A 13,392-nucleotide genomic window follows, 5' to 3' on the forward strand; every position below is an offset into this window, starting at 1 on the left:
CTCGGGGCCCTGTGGGGACCTTCATGGTGACAGTGACAATGGACCAATGGTCATCTAGGGAACTGGCTCTGCCATGGCCCCGGGCACCTGTGTCCAAGCTTACAGGGTCTGACACCAACATCACCAAGCAGCCGCAGGCGGCAGGCGGGCGGGTGGGGTCCCTGCCCCGGCAGTGGCCCTCCCGGCCCAGCCGAAGTCCCCCGAAGCCCATGTGCGGCTCCTCCACCCCCAGCCCAGGGTCCCCGGTCTCAGAGGCCTTCGCACGGCGGCCCGTGGGCAGAGAGGCTGGGGCAGGGCCGGACCCGAGCACAGCAGAGCAGTCGGGGGATTGGAATCCTTTATTGACAGGAGCTGAGCCCGGCTCGGAGGGCCTCGGGCGGGAGCGGGCGGCGGCGGCCTAGGACTCGGACTCGAACATCTTCTTGCGGCCCTCCATGCCCGACTTTTCCTCGATGTTCTTCCTCCAGTCTCCCACGTCACGCAGGTCCCGCTCCTGCAGGGGCACCGGGAGAGGGCTCAGGCCCACCGCCTCCAGCCTCACTTCCCCTCCCAGTCCCCTCCTGGCAGACCCGTCCGGGGTCTGAGCCGGCCCGGCAGGCGGGGCGCGCGGTGGGGACCCTCCTACCTTCTCGGTTTCCTCCTTCTTGACCTGCTTGAGGTTGGCCCTGAGGTCCATGCACACCTTGTGCTTGGAGCCCAGCAGCGCCTTGAGCATGGCGTCGGCCGACATGCGCACCCTTCTCAGCGGGGGCCGCTTGAACTTGCCTCGCAGGTCGAACAGCTTCTGGTTCATGTCCTCCAGCTGCGGGGCGGGCAGCAAGGCTGGGCGGGAGGCGGCGGGGGCCGAGACCTCGCGGTCGGGGCGCCCCCCGCACCGTGCCCGCCTCCCCGGCCTCTCACCTCCTTGGTGCTCTTCTGCACCTTCACCTCCATGTCGTACTTCTCCTCCTCGGCCACGTTGATCTTGGCGTGCAGCTGTTGGCAGAGCTCCTGGGGGGGGGGGGGGCGCCGTGGGTGGGTGGGTGGCCTCCGCCCGCCCTGACCACCCTGCTTGCCCTCTGGACCGAGGGGGAGACGGGGCGGTGGGCAGGGGCTGCTGGGCGGCCGGGTGGGCGGGGTGGGGGCTGGGTACCTGCACCTCGGCCATGGAGCCGGGAATGTGCAGCGGCGGGCAGTGCTCGGTCAGGTAGCTCTGCTTCTCCGTCTCCCGGCGGCTCTCCTCCTTCTCCAGCTCCGTGGCCGCGATCTGGAGCATGACGCTCTGGGGGGTTTGGAGGGGCGGGGGGTAGGCGGTGGTGAGGGCCTGGGGCACGCCAGCCTGCAGACGCCCGGGCGGCCCTCCCCAGGCCCGCACCTACCTTCAGGTGCTGTCTGCGGGCCGTGATGGCTCTGTTGCGCTTCTGCAGGGCAGGGAGAAGATGCAGGAGGGAGAGTCAGGGTCGGCGGGGCTCAGCCGTCCAGCCAGGGGGTCCTGCCCGAGGGGCGGCTGGGCCTGGGCCTGGTGGGGAGGCTGGGCCCAGGACACGGCGCTGCACGGTGACCCTTTGCCCCCGTGGCCCTTCGGGTTGGGAGGACTGGGGTCGGGAGAAGGGGCTGTGCTTCTGAGGCAGGGGGATGCTGGCGGGGCCCAGGAGGCGGGGGAGGGGATGCAGCCATCAGAAAGAAGAAGCGAGTCCCCGGTGAGCAGGCCACAGCCGCACTTCCCCTGCTCCGGGAGCATTGGGGCACCAGGCAGCCACTTCCTCTATTTGTCAGTGTCTCCGTTGGGGGAGGTGGGGGTGCGGTGAGGCATTTTCACAGAAGGGGGAGGGCTGGGCGGCCTCCCTGGGCCTTGGAACTCCGACCTCTGCCCTCTCCTGAGTTGGGGGGTCCCACCCCCTCCGTGTTTCACCCCCAAGCAGGTACTCACCTCTTCACTGTCCCGGGGGGCAGGTGGGGAGAGAAGAGAGAAGAGAGAAGAGAGGTTAGGGCCCTGCCATGGGGCTGTGTGATGGGGGCGGGCGGGAGGCGGCCTGGCGGAGAGATGCAGAGACCCTCGCCCAGTGGGGAGTGGGGGGGGCAGCAGGGGCACCGGGCTTGCGGGGCTACACTTACTCGCCCATCTTGAGGTCCTGGGCTTAGAGCCTGTGGGAGGGAAAGGGGAGGGGTGTTAGGGCCCCGGCCCAGGACCCCAGCTCTGGGGGTGCAGCGCCTCGCCCCACACACTAACCCCGCCCAACCCCCACCTCCTTGGGGGACGCTTCTTGGAATTCCCCGGGGGAGGGGAGGAGTAAGAGGAAAGTGTTCCCAAAATGTCCCAGGCGGGCCTGGAGTCGCTGCAGCTGTCCCCGAGGGAGGGGCGGTCCGGCCATCGCAGGTGCCGCGGGAGCGACCAGTTATTTTTAGCTCTGCTCTTTCAGCTTCTGCCCCAAGTGCATATAAGAAACGACCCGCCAGTTGGGCCTGGGGTCCCTCAATCCGTAAAACCCCTTCCCGTGTCCCAGCAGTGAGGCCTGGCCGTCGGGGTGCTGCCCGGGGCCCCTTCGCCACCCCAGCCTGCCTCCGGAGGCATCTCCCTCTCGCCCCCTGCTCCGTGCAAGACCCCCAGAGAGGCTGCTGGCGGCGGCCCTGGCCCCCAGGCCCCCGCCCCGGGAAGTCTTCCTGCAAGCGAGCTCCAGCAGTGCCTGTCCCGGCCTCCGGGCCGGCCTCACCTCGCGTCCGGACAGCAGCGCTGGGAGTGGGGTCAGGCCGGCAGCGGCGAGTTGGGCTGGTGGGCCCAGGGGGAGGGGTATAAATGGCCTCCCCCAGGCTGGGCCCCTGCTCAGAAAGGGCATGGAGCCCTCCTCAGACCAATGGGGGCACAGGGACCTCCCCACCTGCCCAGGCTGCCTGGCCCGGCCCAGCCTCGTGCTGCCCTCCAGGCCAAGAAGTCTTAGTTGTGGGGGGGGGGGGCGGTGCTGAGGTTGGGTTGGTCTATTTAGGGCTCAGTGATGACTTCGAGATGCCTCCCTTGTATCTTACAAGGAGCCTGAGGACAGGACGACGGCCTCGCCAGCCGTGGCGCACAGCTCAGGGGTCAGCCAAGGCGTCACTCCGGCCCAGCCCCACCTGTTCTGAGTCCGGATCCACACTGCTTTCCTCGGCTTCCCCAGGGCTCCGGGCCCCCCGGGGAACAGCAGCAGCCTCGCACTCTGCTCCTTATTGCCCCCCCCCAACCCAGCAGGCGTCTCGGGCATGAGCTGGCCATGTCCTCCTGTCCCCAAGCTGGCCCGGGGCAAGGCCGGACCCCCAAACACGGCCTCTGGGGCCTGCGGCAGTGGCCAGGGTCTCTGGGGCAGGGCTTCCCTCCATGGGCGTGATCCCAGCTTCCCACCCAGGAGCAGGATGGGGGGGTGCCTGGACGGACGTGCAGCCTTGCCTGGGCCGCCCTGCCCGCGGGCCAGCTCCCTGCACAGCTCGGAACACATCCTTCAAACCCAGGATTTCGGCGCCACCCACCTGGGAACCTCTCCCTGACCTGAGGGGGCCTGGGGCCCGCCTGGCTGCCCCAGGCAGGCCCGGCACTGCCCTTCTCACCCCGGTTCCAGGCCTGCGCCCCCTGCCCGGGCCCCCACCCAGCAGAGGCATCCGGATAACCATGACTTGGCACCCTCTGAGCTGGGGGTGCATGGCCCCAGCCCTGCCGGCTTCTCGGGCCATGGGGAGGGTCAGGGAGAGCTAAAGCCGTCCAGATGTGCGGGGATTAGAGCTGCTTTCCGGGCCAGGCTGAGCCCCCAAAGGCCTGGGGCGGCTTCTGAAGGCATCTACTGCCCCCTGCTGCTCGCGAAGGGGACGCCCTGCAGTCACCATCTGGAGGGTTTGGGGCCCCTCGGGTGCTGGGGCGGTCCCTGGGATTGGGTTCCCCTCTGTCCACTGTCACCGTCCCCCAGATATCTCCCACTTGCCCACTGTGTCCCCAGGGGCCCATCCCTCACTCTCCAGCTGCTACCGATGGGGAGGGCTTCGCATCTCCCAGTATCGTCCCCCTTGGGCCAGGAAGGGCCCCTTCACCCTCACTCAGGGGTCAGGCATGGGTCAGAGCCCTCAGGGCCTGGCTGAGCCTGGAGAGGAGACCCTCTCCTTGTCCTTGGCGATGTCGGTGGAGCCCCTGACCCTGCTGTGTCCACGGGGCTCGGGAAGGACGCACAGCCATGGGGGAGAAGGCGTTTATTATGGTGGGTCCCCAGGGCAGCCTGCACGGGGCCCGTGGCCCAGCCCAGGGAGACCGAGGGCCGGGGCTGCTTTCAGGAGCCAGGCAAGGGCAGGCGCAGGTGGGGCTGCAAGGCCAGGGCCTGGTCCACCTCCCTGGCCGGCTGCAGGCGGTGCTGGGCCGACGGGCATGGGCCAGCATGTCTGCCCAGTGCTGTGGGGGTTGACCAGAGGCCCGGGCGCCCAGCAGAACCTTGCTCACGGGCTTGGCCTGGAACTGAGGGCCCCAGGTCCAGACGGCCAGCACCAGAGCCACGCTCTGGGTAGAGGCAGGCAGAGGTGCAGTGGGAGGGGGAGAAAGATAGACATCAGTTTGGCCCTGAGCGAGGTTCCACCCGCCCCCTCCTCCAGGCAGCCCACCTGGATCTGGCTGAAAGGCACAAGGAAGGTGAAGGTCTTGTTGAAGTAAGGGGTGGCCATGCCCTTCCTGGCAGATGTCTTTCTCTTCTTCCACTTCCTCTGGCTCAGCACAAGCTGGACCTTCACGTAGGGCTCTGGGCAAGTGAAAGGAGTCATAGGGCGTCCCAGGTCTGAGGGCTGAGCACAGGGTTCCCTCCATCCATGTGGAGGGGCAGGTCCGGCTCTTGCCTGCCAGAACCGGGCTCAGGCCTCGGGCCTCCAGCACGACCACGGTCAGCCGGCCCAAGCCGGGCACGTACTGGAGCGAGAAGCACACCTCCCCCAACTGCTCGGGCTGCGGGCAGCAAGAAGGGCCTCAGCTTCCCTGCCGGGCACACCGGGCAGGGCGGGACTGGAGCCCGGGGGTCAGCAGGCTCACCTCGGCAGTGCTAGGCAGGCCCAGAGGGTGCCAGAGCTCCAGGACGGGCTGCGGATCCACGGTGCCCAGCGGCAGGCTGAGCGCGCCCAGCAGCCCATGCTGGGAGAAGAGCTTGTAGTCTAGAACCTGCACCCGCAGGGCGGTCCGGGACAGCTCCACGGGGGCGACCTGCGGGGAGGGGTGTGAGCGGCCCCCACTGCCCGGCCCAGGCCCCTGGCCACCCAGCCCCGACTCACGTGGAAGGAGTAGGTCTCTTCGAACGTGGGGCAGAGGGTACCACGGTGCACCTTCGTCTCGTGCCTGCACCCGGCCTCAGGGGACAGGCTGACGCAGGCGTAGGGGTCCGCCGTGCCGCCTGGGCCCCGGGGCCTCAGGTCCGCTGCCTGCCTGAGGCCCACCTTGATCTAGGAGCCAGGGGGTGTTTCAGCCAGGGCCCCCTTCCTGGTCAGCCCCGCACCACCCAGCACCCAGTGCCAACCCTTCCCCCATCGCCCCTCCAAAATCCCGCACGTCCTCGGGGCCCCTCACCTCCTGGCTTCCAAAGTCGTACTCCACGGACAGCTGCAGGCACTCCCACTGCTGGGGCCCCCCAGGGCCAGGCTCCTCCTTATCCACATCTGGCTGCACCCGGGTGGTATCACAGGGGCTGGCGACAGGTGCTCTGGGACCGTGCCCCCATCAGAGCCCCGGCGTCCCAGGCAGCGGGTCCATCATGGGTCAAACTTCCAGGCCAGGGCACCAGAAGGGCTCACATCCCAGCTCAGCTCCACGGGACCGGCCGAAACTGCCCCGAGTCCACCTCTCTGCCGCTGCCCTCCTCCAGAACTGCTGTGGCTCTCGCAGCCCACGCCCTCCCTCACCTTGTTCATCGCCTCGCCAGCCAGGCGCCCCCCCGCCTCCGCTCTGGGCAGACCAGAGCACGCTGGGGGCTGAGCTCGCCCCCGAGCCTGGACCTTGGGCTGCCTGTCGGCACTGGCCCAGCTGGGTGCCCGCTTCTCGCCGGCTGCGTGTTGATGGTGCTGCGGGCACTGCCCAGGCCCACGGCCGCCTCGTCTCTGGGCTCCTTCCTGTGGCGGCCGCGGCAGCAGCAGCAGATGGCACAGAGCAGGCAGGAAACAACGAGGACGCCAGCCACGACCGCAGCGGCTATGAGCGCCCAGCGGAGCCCTGGGGGCGGGGGGGAGCACAGAGATGGGCCTGAGGGGCATCCATGGCCAGCGGCTGCCCCCCGCCCAGCCAGGCCATCCCCACTCCCCTTCCAGAGGTCCCAAAACTCGCAGGGGATCCGGGCGACCAGGTCCGGAATGCGCCCGGGGAGAGCCGTGGAGCCCGCCGGGGCCCGGGCGCTGTGGGGGCCTGGGGGGCGACTCATCTCCTCTCACTGCTGGCCTGGAGCAAACGGCCGGGGCAGCCAGGTCACTTGTGAGGGTGGCCCCTTGGGCCCCTGCCTACCGTCCCATCTGCCCAGCAGAGGCCAGCTCAGTCTGCCTGGGCAAGGAGGCAGCCCGGGGCGGCCGGGGCGAGGGCTCCGAACGGCACCGACGGTAGGGGGGCGCTGGGCCTTGGCCAAGGTGCGGGCTGAGCTGCTGCAGGCCTGGCCTCCTACCACGTCCCCTAGCGCCCAGCCAGGCGGGCCAGGCCTCGCGGAGGAGACCTCCGACTCCTTCCCGCAGGGCCTCTCCCTCCAGGAAGCCCCCTCCCTCCTGACCTCTCTCCCTGGGCCCCGGGCCCTCCTGGGGGTCGCCGCTGGGGTCCCATCCCGGCACCCCCACCCCGACCTCGGGCCCCCCATGGTTTGCCACTGACATAGGTGGAGAGTGTTTACATGTGGGGTCCCGGCCCTGGAGCAACTGGGAGCCTGGGGATGGAGGCCCTGAGGGGTAGGGGCTCTGCTAGGGTCATGAGGGACGGGAGGGTTGGGGAGTGGGGATCGGCTGCCTGCGGGAACTCCGTGCAAGCCAGTCCGGGCTGAAGGTGCATTCCTGGCGCCAGGGGAGGACGGTGAGGTGGGGGCAGGCAGGGCCGGGTGTAGCTGGGAGCGGCCAGAACATTCCTGCCTACTACCTGCCCTGCTGCCCTTCAGAGCTCCGCCTGCCTGCTCGGGGTGGGAAGGAGGGTGGGCCGGCTCCGCTGCACCCCGGGGCCCCCGGAGGAGCGCGCCTGGCAAGGACCCGCTCGGCCTGCATGCTGGGACCCCGGGCCCACGGCTAGCCTCCGTGACTCAGCCTCCCCCAGCCGCCCTTCCTCCCAGGAGCGCGGGCAGCCAGGTCACAAGGACCAAGCCCGGGCCCCAGTCCAGGAATAACCAGGCACCGGAGCCCGATTCCTGCCCCTCTGCGCTCCCTGCCCACCCGCATGCCAGCGTGGGGAGGGACCGTGATCTCAGAGACCCCACCCCAGCCCCCATGCGCACAGCATCGATGCCCCACTGCCAGCACCAAGCCAACCTGTCTGCAGGAGGGACCACAGCTCAAAGCGGGGGGCCCAGGCCCCAGCTTGGCCTCCCCTTCCCTCGCAAACGCGCGTGTCTTGTCCCCGTGAGGTCTTTGGAGGAAAAGCCATCTGAGGCTCGCAGCAGGGCAGAGGCCAGGCCGGGGGCGTCCACACACGCAGTGAAGGGACGGCAGGCGGCCTGTGCACCGGCCCTGGCTCAGAAGGAGGGCCCGGCCTGCTCTACTGCTTGCTGCAGCCGACTTACAGTTCTAACCATTTGGAACTAGAGGCTGTACGTTTCCTGCCGGGGCCCCACAAGTTATGGAGCGGGTTCTGGCTGGGGGGCCACCGGGCGAGGCCCCTGTGGTGCGGTGGGGTGCACTCAGGGGACTCACAGGTGTCTCAGCCGCCCCTCTGGCCACTGCCCACCCTCCTCCCAAGGACACTCCCAGGTCAGCAGGTAGAGCGCCCCTGGTGGCGGCTGGTGGCATGGGCTGGCCTGAGAACCGACGGTGCGCAGGGGTCCCTGGAGCAGCCCAGTGGTCAGGGCAGAGAGGCCCGGCTGCCCTTGTGGGATTGGAAGCCCATCTTCATTTGTTGAAATGTCAGTCTAGGTGTGCTCTGGAATGAAAACAGCTTCAGTCGAGGTTCTTACGGTTGAGAGTGTGGGGTCAGTTGTCCTTTGTCTTCACAGAACGTCCATCTGTGTGTGCCCGCACGCGTGCACACCTGCACCTGCGTGCGGCTGCGTGCGCACGCCTCTGTGGGCATGTGTGTGCCTCTCCCCGCACCCCTGCTCGGTTAGTGTCCTGCTCTTGGCCTTGGCCGGGGTGCGGTGGGCATCGGGTCACAGGAATTTGGTGCTGCTGGCTTGGCGGGATTCCCAGGCCAGCCTGGTGAAGGTTGAGCCCCAGAAACACGGGGTGCCTGGGAGCTGACCCGAGAGGACCCTGGATCCCTAGGCACACCAGCCACAAGCAGTGGGGGGCCCTGAAGCCTGGGGAGGTGCGGGGTCCCTCAGGACTGCCCTGTCCCCGTGCTGGTGAGGGTTCCGGCAGGCACACAGCCACCAGGTGGCGCCGTCTGCTCCACTGGCCCCAGCTACGCCACCGTCCAGCCTCCAGGCCCCGGCTCCTGGGGGAAACTTGCAGGAGCCCCCCACCCTGCCCCCGCCCCCGGCAGGCAGGTGCCCCAGGGGCAGCCCTCCAGGTCCTGTGAGGGCTGACCGGTTCTCCCTGTCCCCGTGCCATGCCTCTGGAAGCTCTCCTGGCCTGGGCCACCCCTCAGAAGGCAGGAGGTCCCTCCTGGGGTCTACTTTCTGTGGGCCAGCTGGGGAAAAACCTCCAGGTGCTAAGGCTGCTTTTCCCAGGAAAGGGGGACAGGCATCCTTCCTAAATGGAGCCCCAGTCCCCAGCCACCTCCTCCGGGGCTCCCTCCCAGCTGCTCCACTCTCTGCTTTGGGCAGGACGGCCTCCTTCTCACCCCCTCCCACCCCCTGCCCATCCTACTTGGCCTTGGAGACCTGAGTGAGCTCCACCTCTCCAGGAAGCCCTCCCTGCTCACTCCGGGCCCTGGCCCTCCGACCGACCTGCTGGGGTTATGCTGGATTCCACCCTGCACCCTCCCCGAGTCAGGAATGCCAGCTTTCCCAGGGGGAGGGCCTTCCCTGTCAGCTGGGCACCTATCAAAGCTGTGCTGACTGACCCCTTCCCCCTTTGGTCTAACTGGAATTTTTTATGCTTTGATAGGACCAAGTTTCTTGGGGCCTCCCTCTGAAAGAGCAAGATGCCCCCAAGTGTTGGGGGTGGCAGCCCCCCGCAGGTGTCACACACTCTCACCTGATGCCTGCACTTCCTGTGCCCCCACCCTGGCCTCCAGGCCTTCCTCTCGGACACTGGGCACTGGATCCCGTGCTCGGAGCCTGTGGCTTTGCTTGGCCTCTAGTGACCCGAGAAACTCTCCTTGGTGGGGGGAGGGGGGGCAGGGCTTCGGGCCATCAGGAGTCGGGGAACTCCCTTGGGAGGAGGGCCCCTCCCGAGACCGAAGCCCCCGGCGTCTCGGCCCGGGGCCCCCTGCAGGGGTCCCCTGGGACTGGGGCGTCTGGAGCCCTCCTAGAGGCCTTAGCAGAGGAGGTACCGGCCCATCTGAGCTGACCTTTGGGTGAAGCAGAGGGAGGGAGGTGGGGCTGGACTCGGTTCGTGAAGGTTCTACACCCCAAGGCGGGGTGTTCCGAGCCACAGGGACATCTGGGTTTGGAGGGGCCCAGCTCTGAGTGGCCCACCCAGGTCAGGGTGTCTCTCCAAACCCACTATCAACGGACGGCCCGCCGAGGAGAGGGTTAACGCTTACCCAGCCCGCAGGGCTCATCGGGCAGGACTCCGGGAGACTCAGCCCAGGTTGAGGCTGCTTTGGGGACGTGACAGGTGGGACGTGCGTGCATGCTGGTCACGCGTGGCTCTGGGGACACGTGTTCCCCTAAAAAGGGCCTGGGTCCCTCTGCTCATCCCACCCAGAGGTGGGGGTTTAGAAGAGGCAGCTAAACAGTTCTGGGGCGCAGAGGAGGCCTGTGGCAGGGCAGCGGGCATGCAGGCTCCCGTGCTGCGGGAGCGAGGTGCGTGGGTGGGCGTGATGGGGGCGCACGGGCGGCGGGATCCAGCCCGCAGCGCGTTTGCCCTGCATGCGACTCTCCCCAGCCTGACTGTGTAGGGCCTTTGTGCCTTTCCCCAGATCCGGGCGCCTCCGTGGCGAGACGGGCGTCTGAGGTTCCAGGGCAGGAAGGGGAAAACCAAACAGAGCTGGCAGCCCCAGGCCAGCCCTGCGGCCCCCGAGACGGCGGCTTGGCAGCCAAGAGCCACATGGAGACCCTGGCGGGGCTCCTGGACAGGGATGCTTCCTTTGAGGTTGCTTGGGGAATGTTTGAGGTTGGAACTCATGGCAGTCGCCGGCTTGGGGGAGCCGGGAGCTGCTGGCAAGGAACCGTGAGACGTGCTGGGACGGCACGCGTGCACCCTGCCCGCACTGACCCGGCTGCCGCATCCCGCTCAGCTGGGGCGCCCCGTGCAGCGGGGCCCAGGCCAAGGACGGGAGCGGGCGCTCGGCTTGCCAGTCTCCGAGGACTGGGGCACCCCATGCCCGCTCACCGGGTCCCAGCCTGTGCGTGCCCCAGTCATCCTTGGTTCAGGCTCACCGTACCCTCTTCATCCGAGCACCTGTGCCCCATCGTTGGCATGCTGGGGGACCTGTACGCATCATGTGAACCTCTGAGGAGCCTGCGCCCTGTCACCCGCGTGAGCACCCTCCTCCGAGTGTCGGCATCGCAGTGCTGGTTCCCTGAGCTTCTCTCCATCTTCCGAAGGTCTGCCTGGCAGCTGTGAGTCTGGATCTCCATGGGATGCAATTCCCTCTTCTCGGAGTATCTGCGTGAATTATACCCCATTCGCCTGGAGACCGGGGAACACATTCCCCGTCGTCTGGCTGCGCGTGTAGTGTGTGTGTAATCCATTCACCAGCACTCACGTCAGAGACCTGGGGTTCTCCGTGGCCCAGGCCTCAGGGTCCCTCCTGGGGCCGCCTGCACCCTCCCCGCTTTGACTGCCTCTCCCAAGGGCCTCTGGGACCCTGCTGGCCGGGACCTGGTTCCTCTGCACCTTTGGGGCCCCATTCACCTTCTCTTGGGGTATCTATTCATCGGGGCACCCCTGCTGTCAGAGCGTCTCTTCCCCGCTCCTGCGGATACCTGGAGACACACCTGACCATCTGAACTTCCGGCAGCCTCTCGCCTCGTACCCCAGGTGCCGGGGGCATGCTCCCCGCTAGTCTGGACACCAGGACTCTGTTCTGTGGTCACCTGGTTCCTGGAAAGTCTGTACCCATTTGTGGGGCTCCTGGGTGCTGAAAGCCCCCGACACGTCTCACATAGGCCTGAGTGCCAGGTCAGGGCCCGCGGCCTCGCTGCTGTGGTTTTGGAGGTCCTGTGCCCCATCCACCCCTCCCGCCCCCCCCCCACCCCCGTGTGTGTCCCGTTCATCCTTGTCTCTGGCTCTATGTGCTACTCATTCCCAAGCTGGGCGCCTGCAGCCCTACGGCCAGGTGTCTGGGGCTGTACCTATGCTTCCCAAGAGCTGGACCCCCACCCAACACATGTCTGGGTCCTACCCGATGAGTCTGGGTGTGTGGGTCCTGTACCCCACTAGTGGAGTATCTGGGTCCTGTACCCCAATAGTTGGAGTGTCTGGGTCCAGCACCCCAATTGTTGGAGTATCTGGGTCCTGTACCCGTTAGTGTGAGTGTCTGGGTCCTGTACCCCGGTAGTTTGAGTGTCAGGGTCCTGTACCCCAATAGTTGGAGTGTCTGAGTCCTGTACCCCATTAATTGGAGTGTCTGGGTCCTATACCCATTAGTGTGTCTAGGTCCTATACCTCCCATTAGTCTAAGTGTCTGGGTCCTATACCCCAATAATTGGACTGTGTCCTGTACCCCCATTAGTCTAAGTGCCTGGATCCAGTACCCCAATAGTTGGAGTGTCTGGGTTCTGTACCCATTAGTGTGAATGTCTGGATCCTGGACCCCAATATTTGGAGTGTCGGGGTCCTCTGACCCACTAGTGGAGTGTCTGAGGCCCCATACCCCACTCTGCTCGGGGGTTGAATTGCCCAGTCCACAACCCCTTAAGATGCCTAGGGGCACCTCAGTGACCGAGTCCTTGCAGGCTCTGCTCGTGGGGCCCTGGGACGTGTACCCCATTCCCTGGAGAATGAGGGTGGCTTCCTCGTCATCCAGTCTTTGCCTTCTGTCACCCTGATGATCTATGCCCATCTGACTGAGAAACTGGGGGCCTGGCCCCCCACTTTTCTGGGCATCAGGGCAACGTGGACAGAGCATCTGAGTTTCTGGGGGCCAGGGGTCCCAGGCACTGGAACCCTGGCCGAGACAGCCCAGCCCCATGAGACGAGCTGAGTCCCACTCCTCCACGTGAGGGTCTGGGGGCCCAGTCTCGGAATCTCAGCTGGTGCCGCTGGTACCCCACCCCCCGAATTCTGTGTATGCAGATCCTCAGGGGGGCTGGTAACTCCCTGTCTCTGCACCCAGCTCCCCTGAGGCCGACGACTCTAACCTCATTCATCTGAATAGACGGGGCCAGGCACCCACCACCCTCAGCTCTGGAGTCCCCGCTTTCGTCTGTTTTGAGTCCAGACCGCTCGCCCCCCACCCTCTGGGTCCAGCTGCAGTCTGTACCCTTTCCCCGTAAAGCCTCAGGCCCCAGGAACCCGTGGCTCCGTTGTAAGGTCCTGGCCCACGGTTTTCTGAGTATCTGGGCAGCCTGTACCCCACTCCTCTGGTCACCACGGTAACAAGGACTCCAGCTGTCAACCTGACGGGTACCCTGCCCCCGTTTCCAGGGCCTCTGTGCGGTCCACGCCTCATCCTCCAGGCATCGGCGTACCCCACGCTTCAGAGTGTCGGGCTACGGGCACCCTCCGGTTCCCACGTTCTCTTCTCTAGTTGCCTGAATCCCATTCATCACGGTCTTGAGCTGCCTGAACCCCACCGCCTGCCTCTCACGTGGGCCCACATCGCAGGTCTCGGGCCTCTGGTGGCCGGTTCCCAGTTCCACCGCATCTTTGGATGCGCGGTGCCCGTTCATGGGTGTCTGGGCCTCTGTGAGTCTCTCCGTCCTCGCCCCGGCGTCTCCACTGGGCTCACGTGGGGCTCCAGGCAGGCAAGCGTCCAAGGGTCCTAGACCCCTTCCTTGGGCGTCTGAAGTCTCCGCGATCCCTGGAGCCTCTGAAGGATGTGAACCCCGTTCGTGGAAGGCTCTGGGTCCTTGCACACCTGTGACGATGGATAGCCGATGCCTCGTACCCCCGCTTCCGAGTCCGCGGGACGCCCTTTGGCTGTGAATGTCAACGCTCACCTGGTTTTCTGGGCCTTGCAGCCTGCACCCCACTCCTGAG

The 13,392-nt window shown here is 66.8% G+C and overlaps 2 protein-coding genes across 2 annotated transcripts; both read right to left on the bottom strand.

The window, feature by feature from the left end:
• Nucleotides 1-320: 320 nt before the first annotated feature.
• On the bottom strand, nt 321-1,585 carry TNNI2 (troponin I2, fast skeletal type). Its single transcript, XM_033861693.2, has 5 exons — nt 1,359-1,585; nt 1,133-1,261; nt 901-990; nt 626-802; nt 321-493 (listed from the first exon to the last, which is right to left on the bottom strand). Exons 2-5 carry the CDS (start codon nt 1,253-1,255, stop codon nt 398-400), a joined length of 486 nt encoding a protein of 161 aa, XP_033717584.1. The 5' UTR covers nt 1,256-1,261; nt 1,359-1,585; the 3' UTR covers nt 321-397.
• A 2,677-nt stretch (nt 1,586-4,262) lies between these two features.
• Nucleotides 4,263-6,377, bottom strand: SYT8 (synaptotagmin 8). Its single transcript, XM_033861749.1, is given in 9 exon segments — nt 4,263-4,345; nt 4,348-4,486; nt 4,588-4,721; nt 4,816-4,921; nt 5,006-5,173; nt 5,242-5,409; nt 5,534-5,636; nt 6,010-6,172; nt 6,284-6,377. Coding segments are annotated over 9 exon segments (1,158 nt in total).
• Nucleotides 6,378-13,392: the final 7,015 nt, after the last annotated feature.

The sequence above is a fragment of the Tursiops truncatus genome, chromosome 8 (assembly GCF_011762595.2).
Source record: "Tursiops truncatus isolate mTurTru1 chromosome 8, mTurTru1.mat.Y, whole genome shotgun sequence".
Lineage (NCBI taxonomy): Eukaryota > Metazoa > Chordata > Mammalia > Artiodactyla > Delphinidae > Tursiops > Tursiops truncatus.

What these genes read in the sequence shown, in the direction of transcription:
- TNNI2 (XM_033861693.2), bottom strand. Translation starts at nt 1,255, where the DNA reads ATGCTCCAGATCGCGGCCACGGAGCTGGAGAAGGAGGAGAGCCGCCGG. An exon ending in GCTCCATGGCCGAGGTGCAG is followed by an intron (nt 991 to 1,132) that starts GTACCCAGCCCC and finishes CCCCCCCCCCAG; the next exon opens with GAGCTCTGCCAACAGCTGCA. An exon ending in AGAAGGAGGAAACCGAGAAG is followed by an intron (nt 494 to 625) that starts GTAGGAGGGTCC and finishes GTGCCCCTGCAG; the next exon opens with GAGCGGGACCTGCGTGACGT.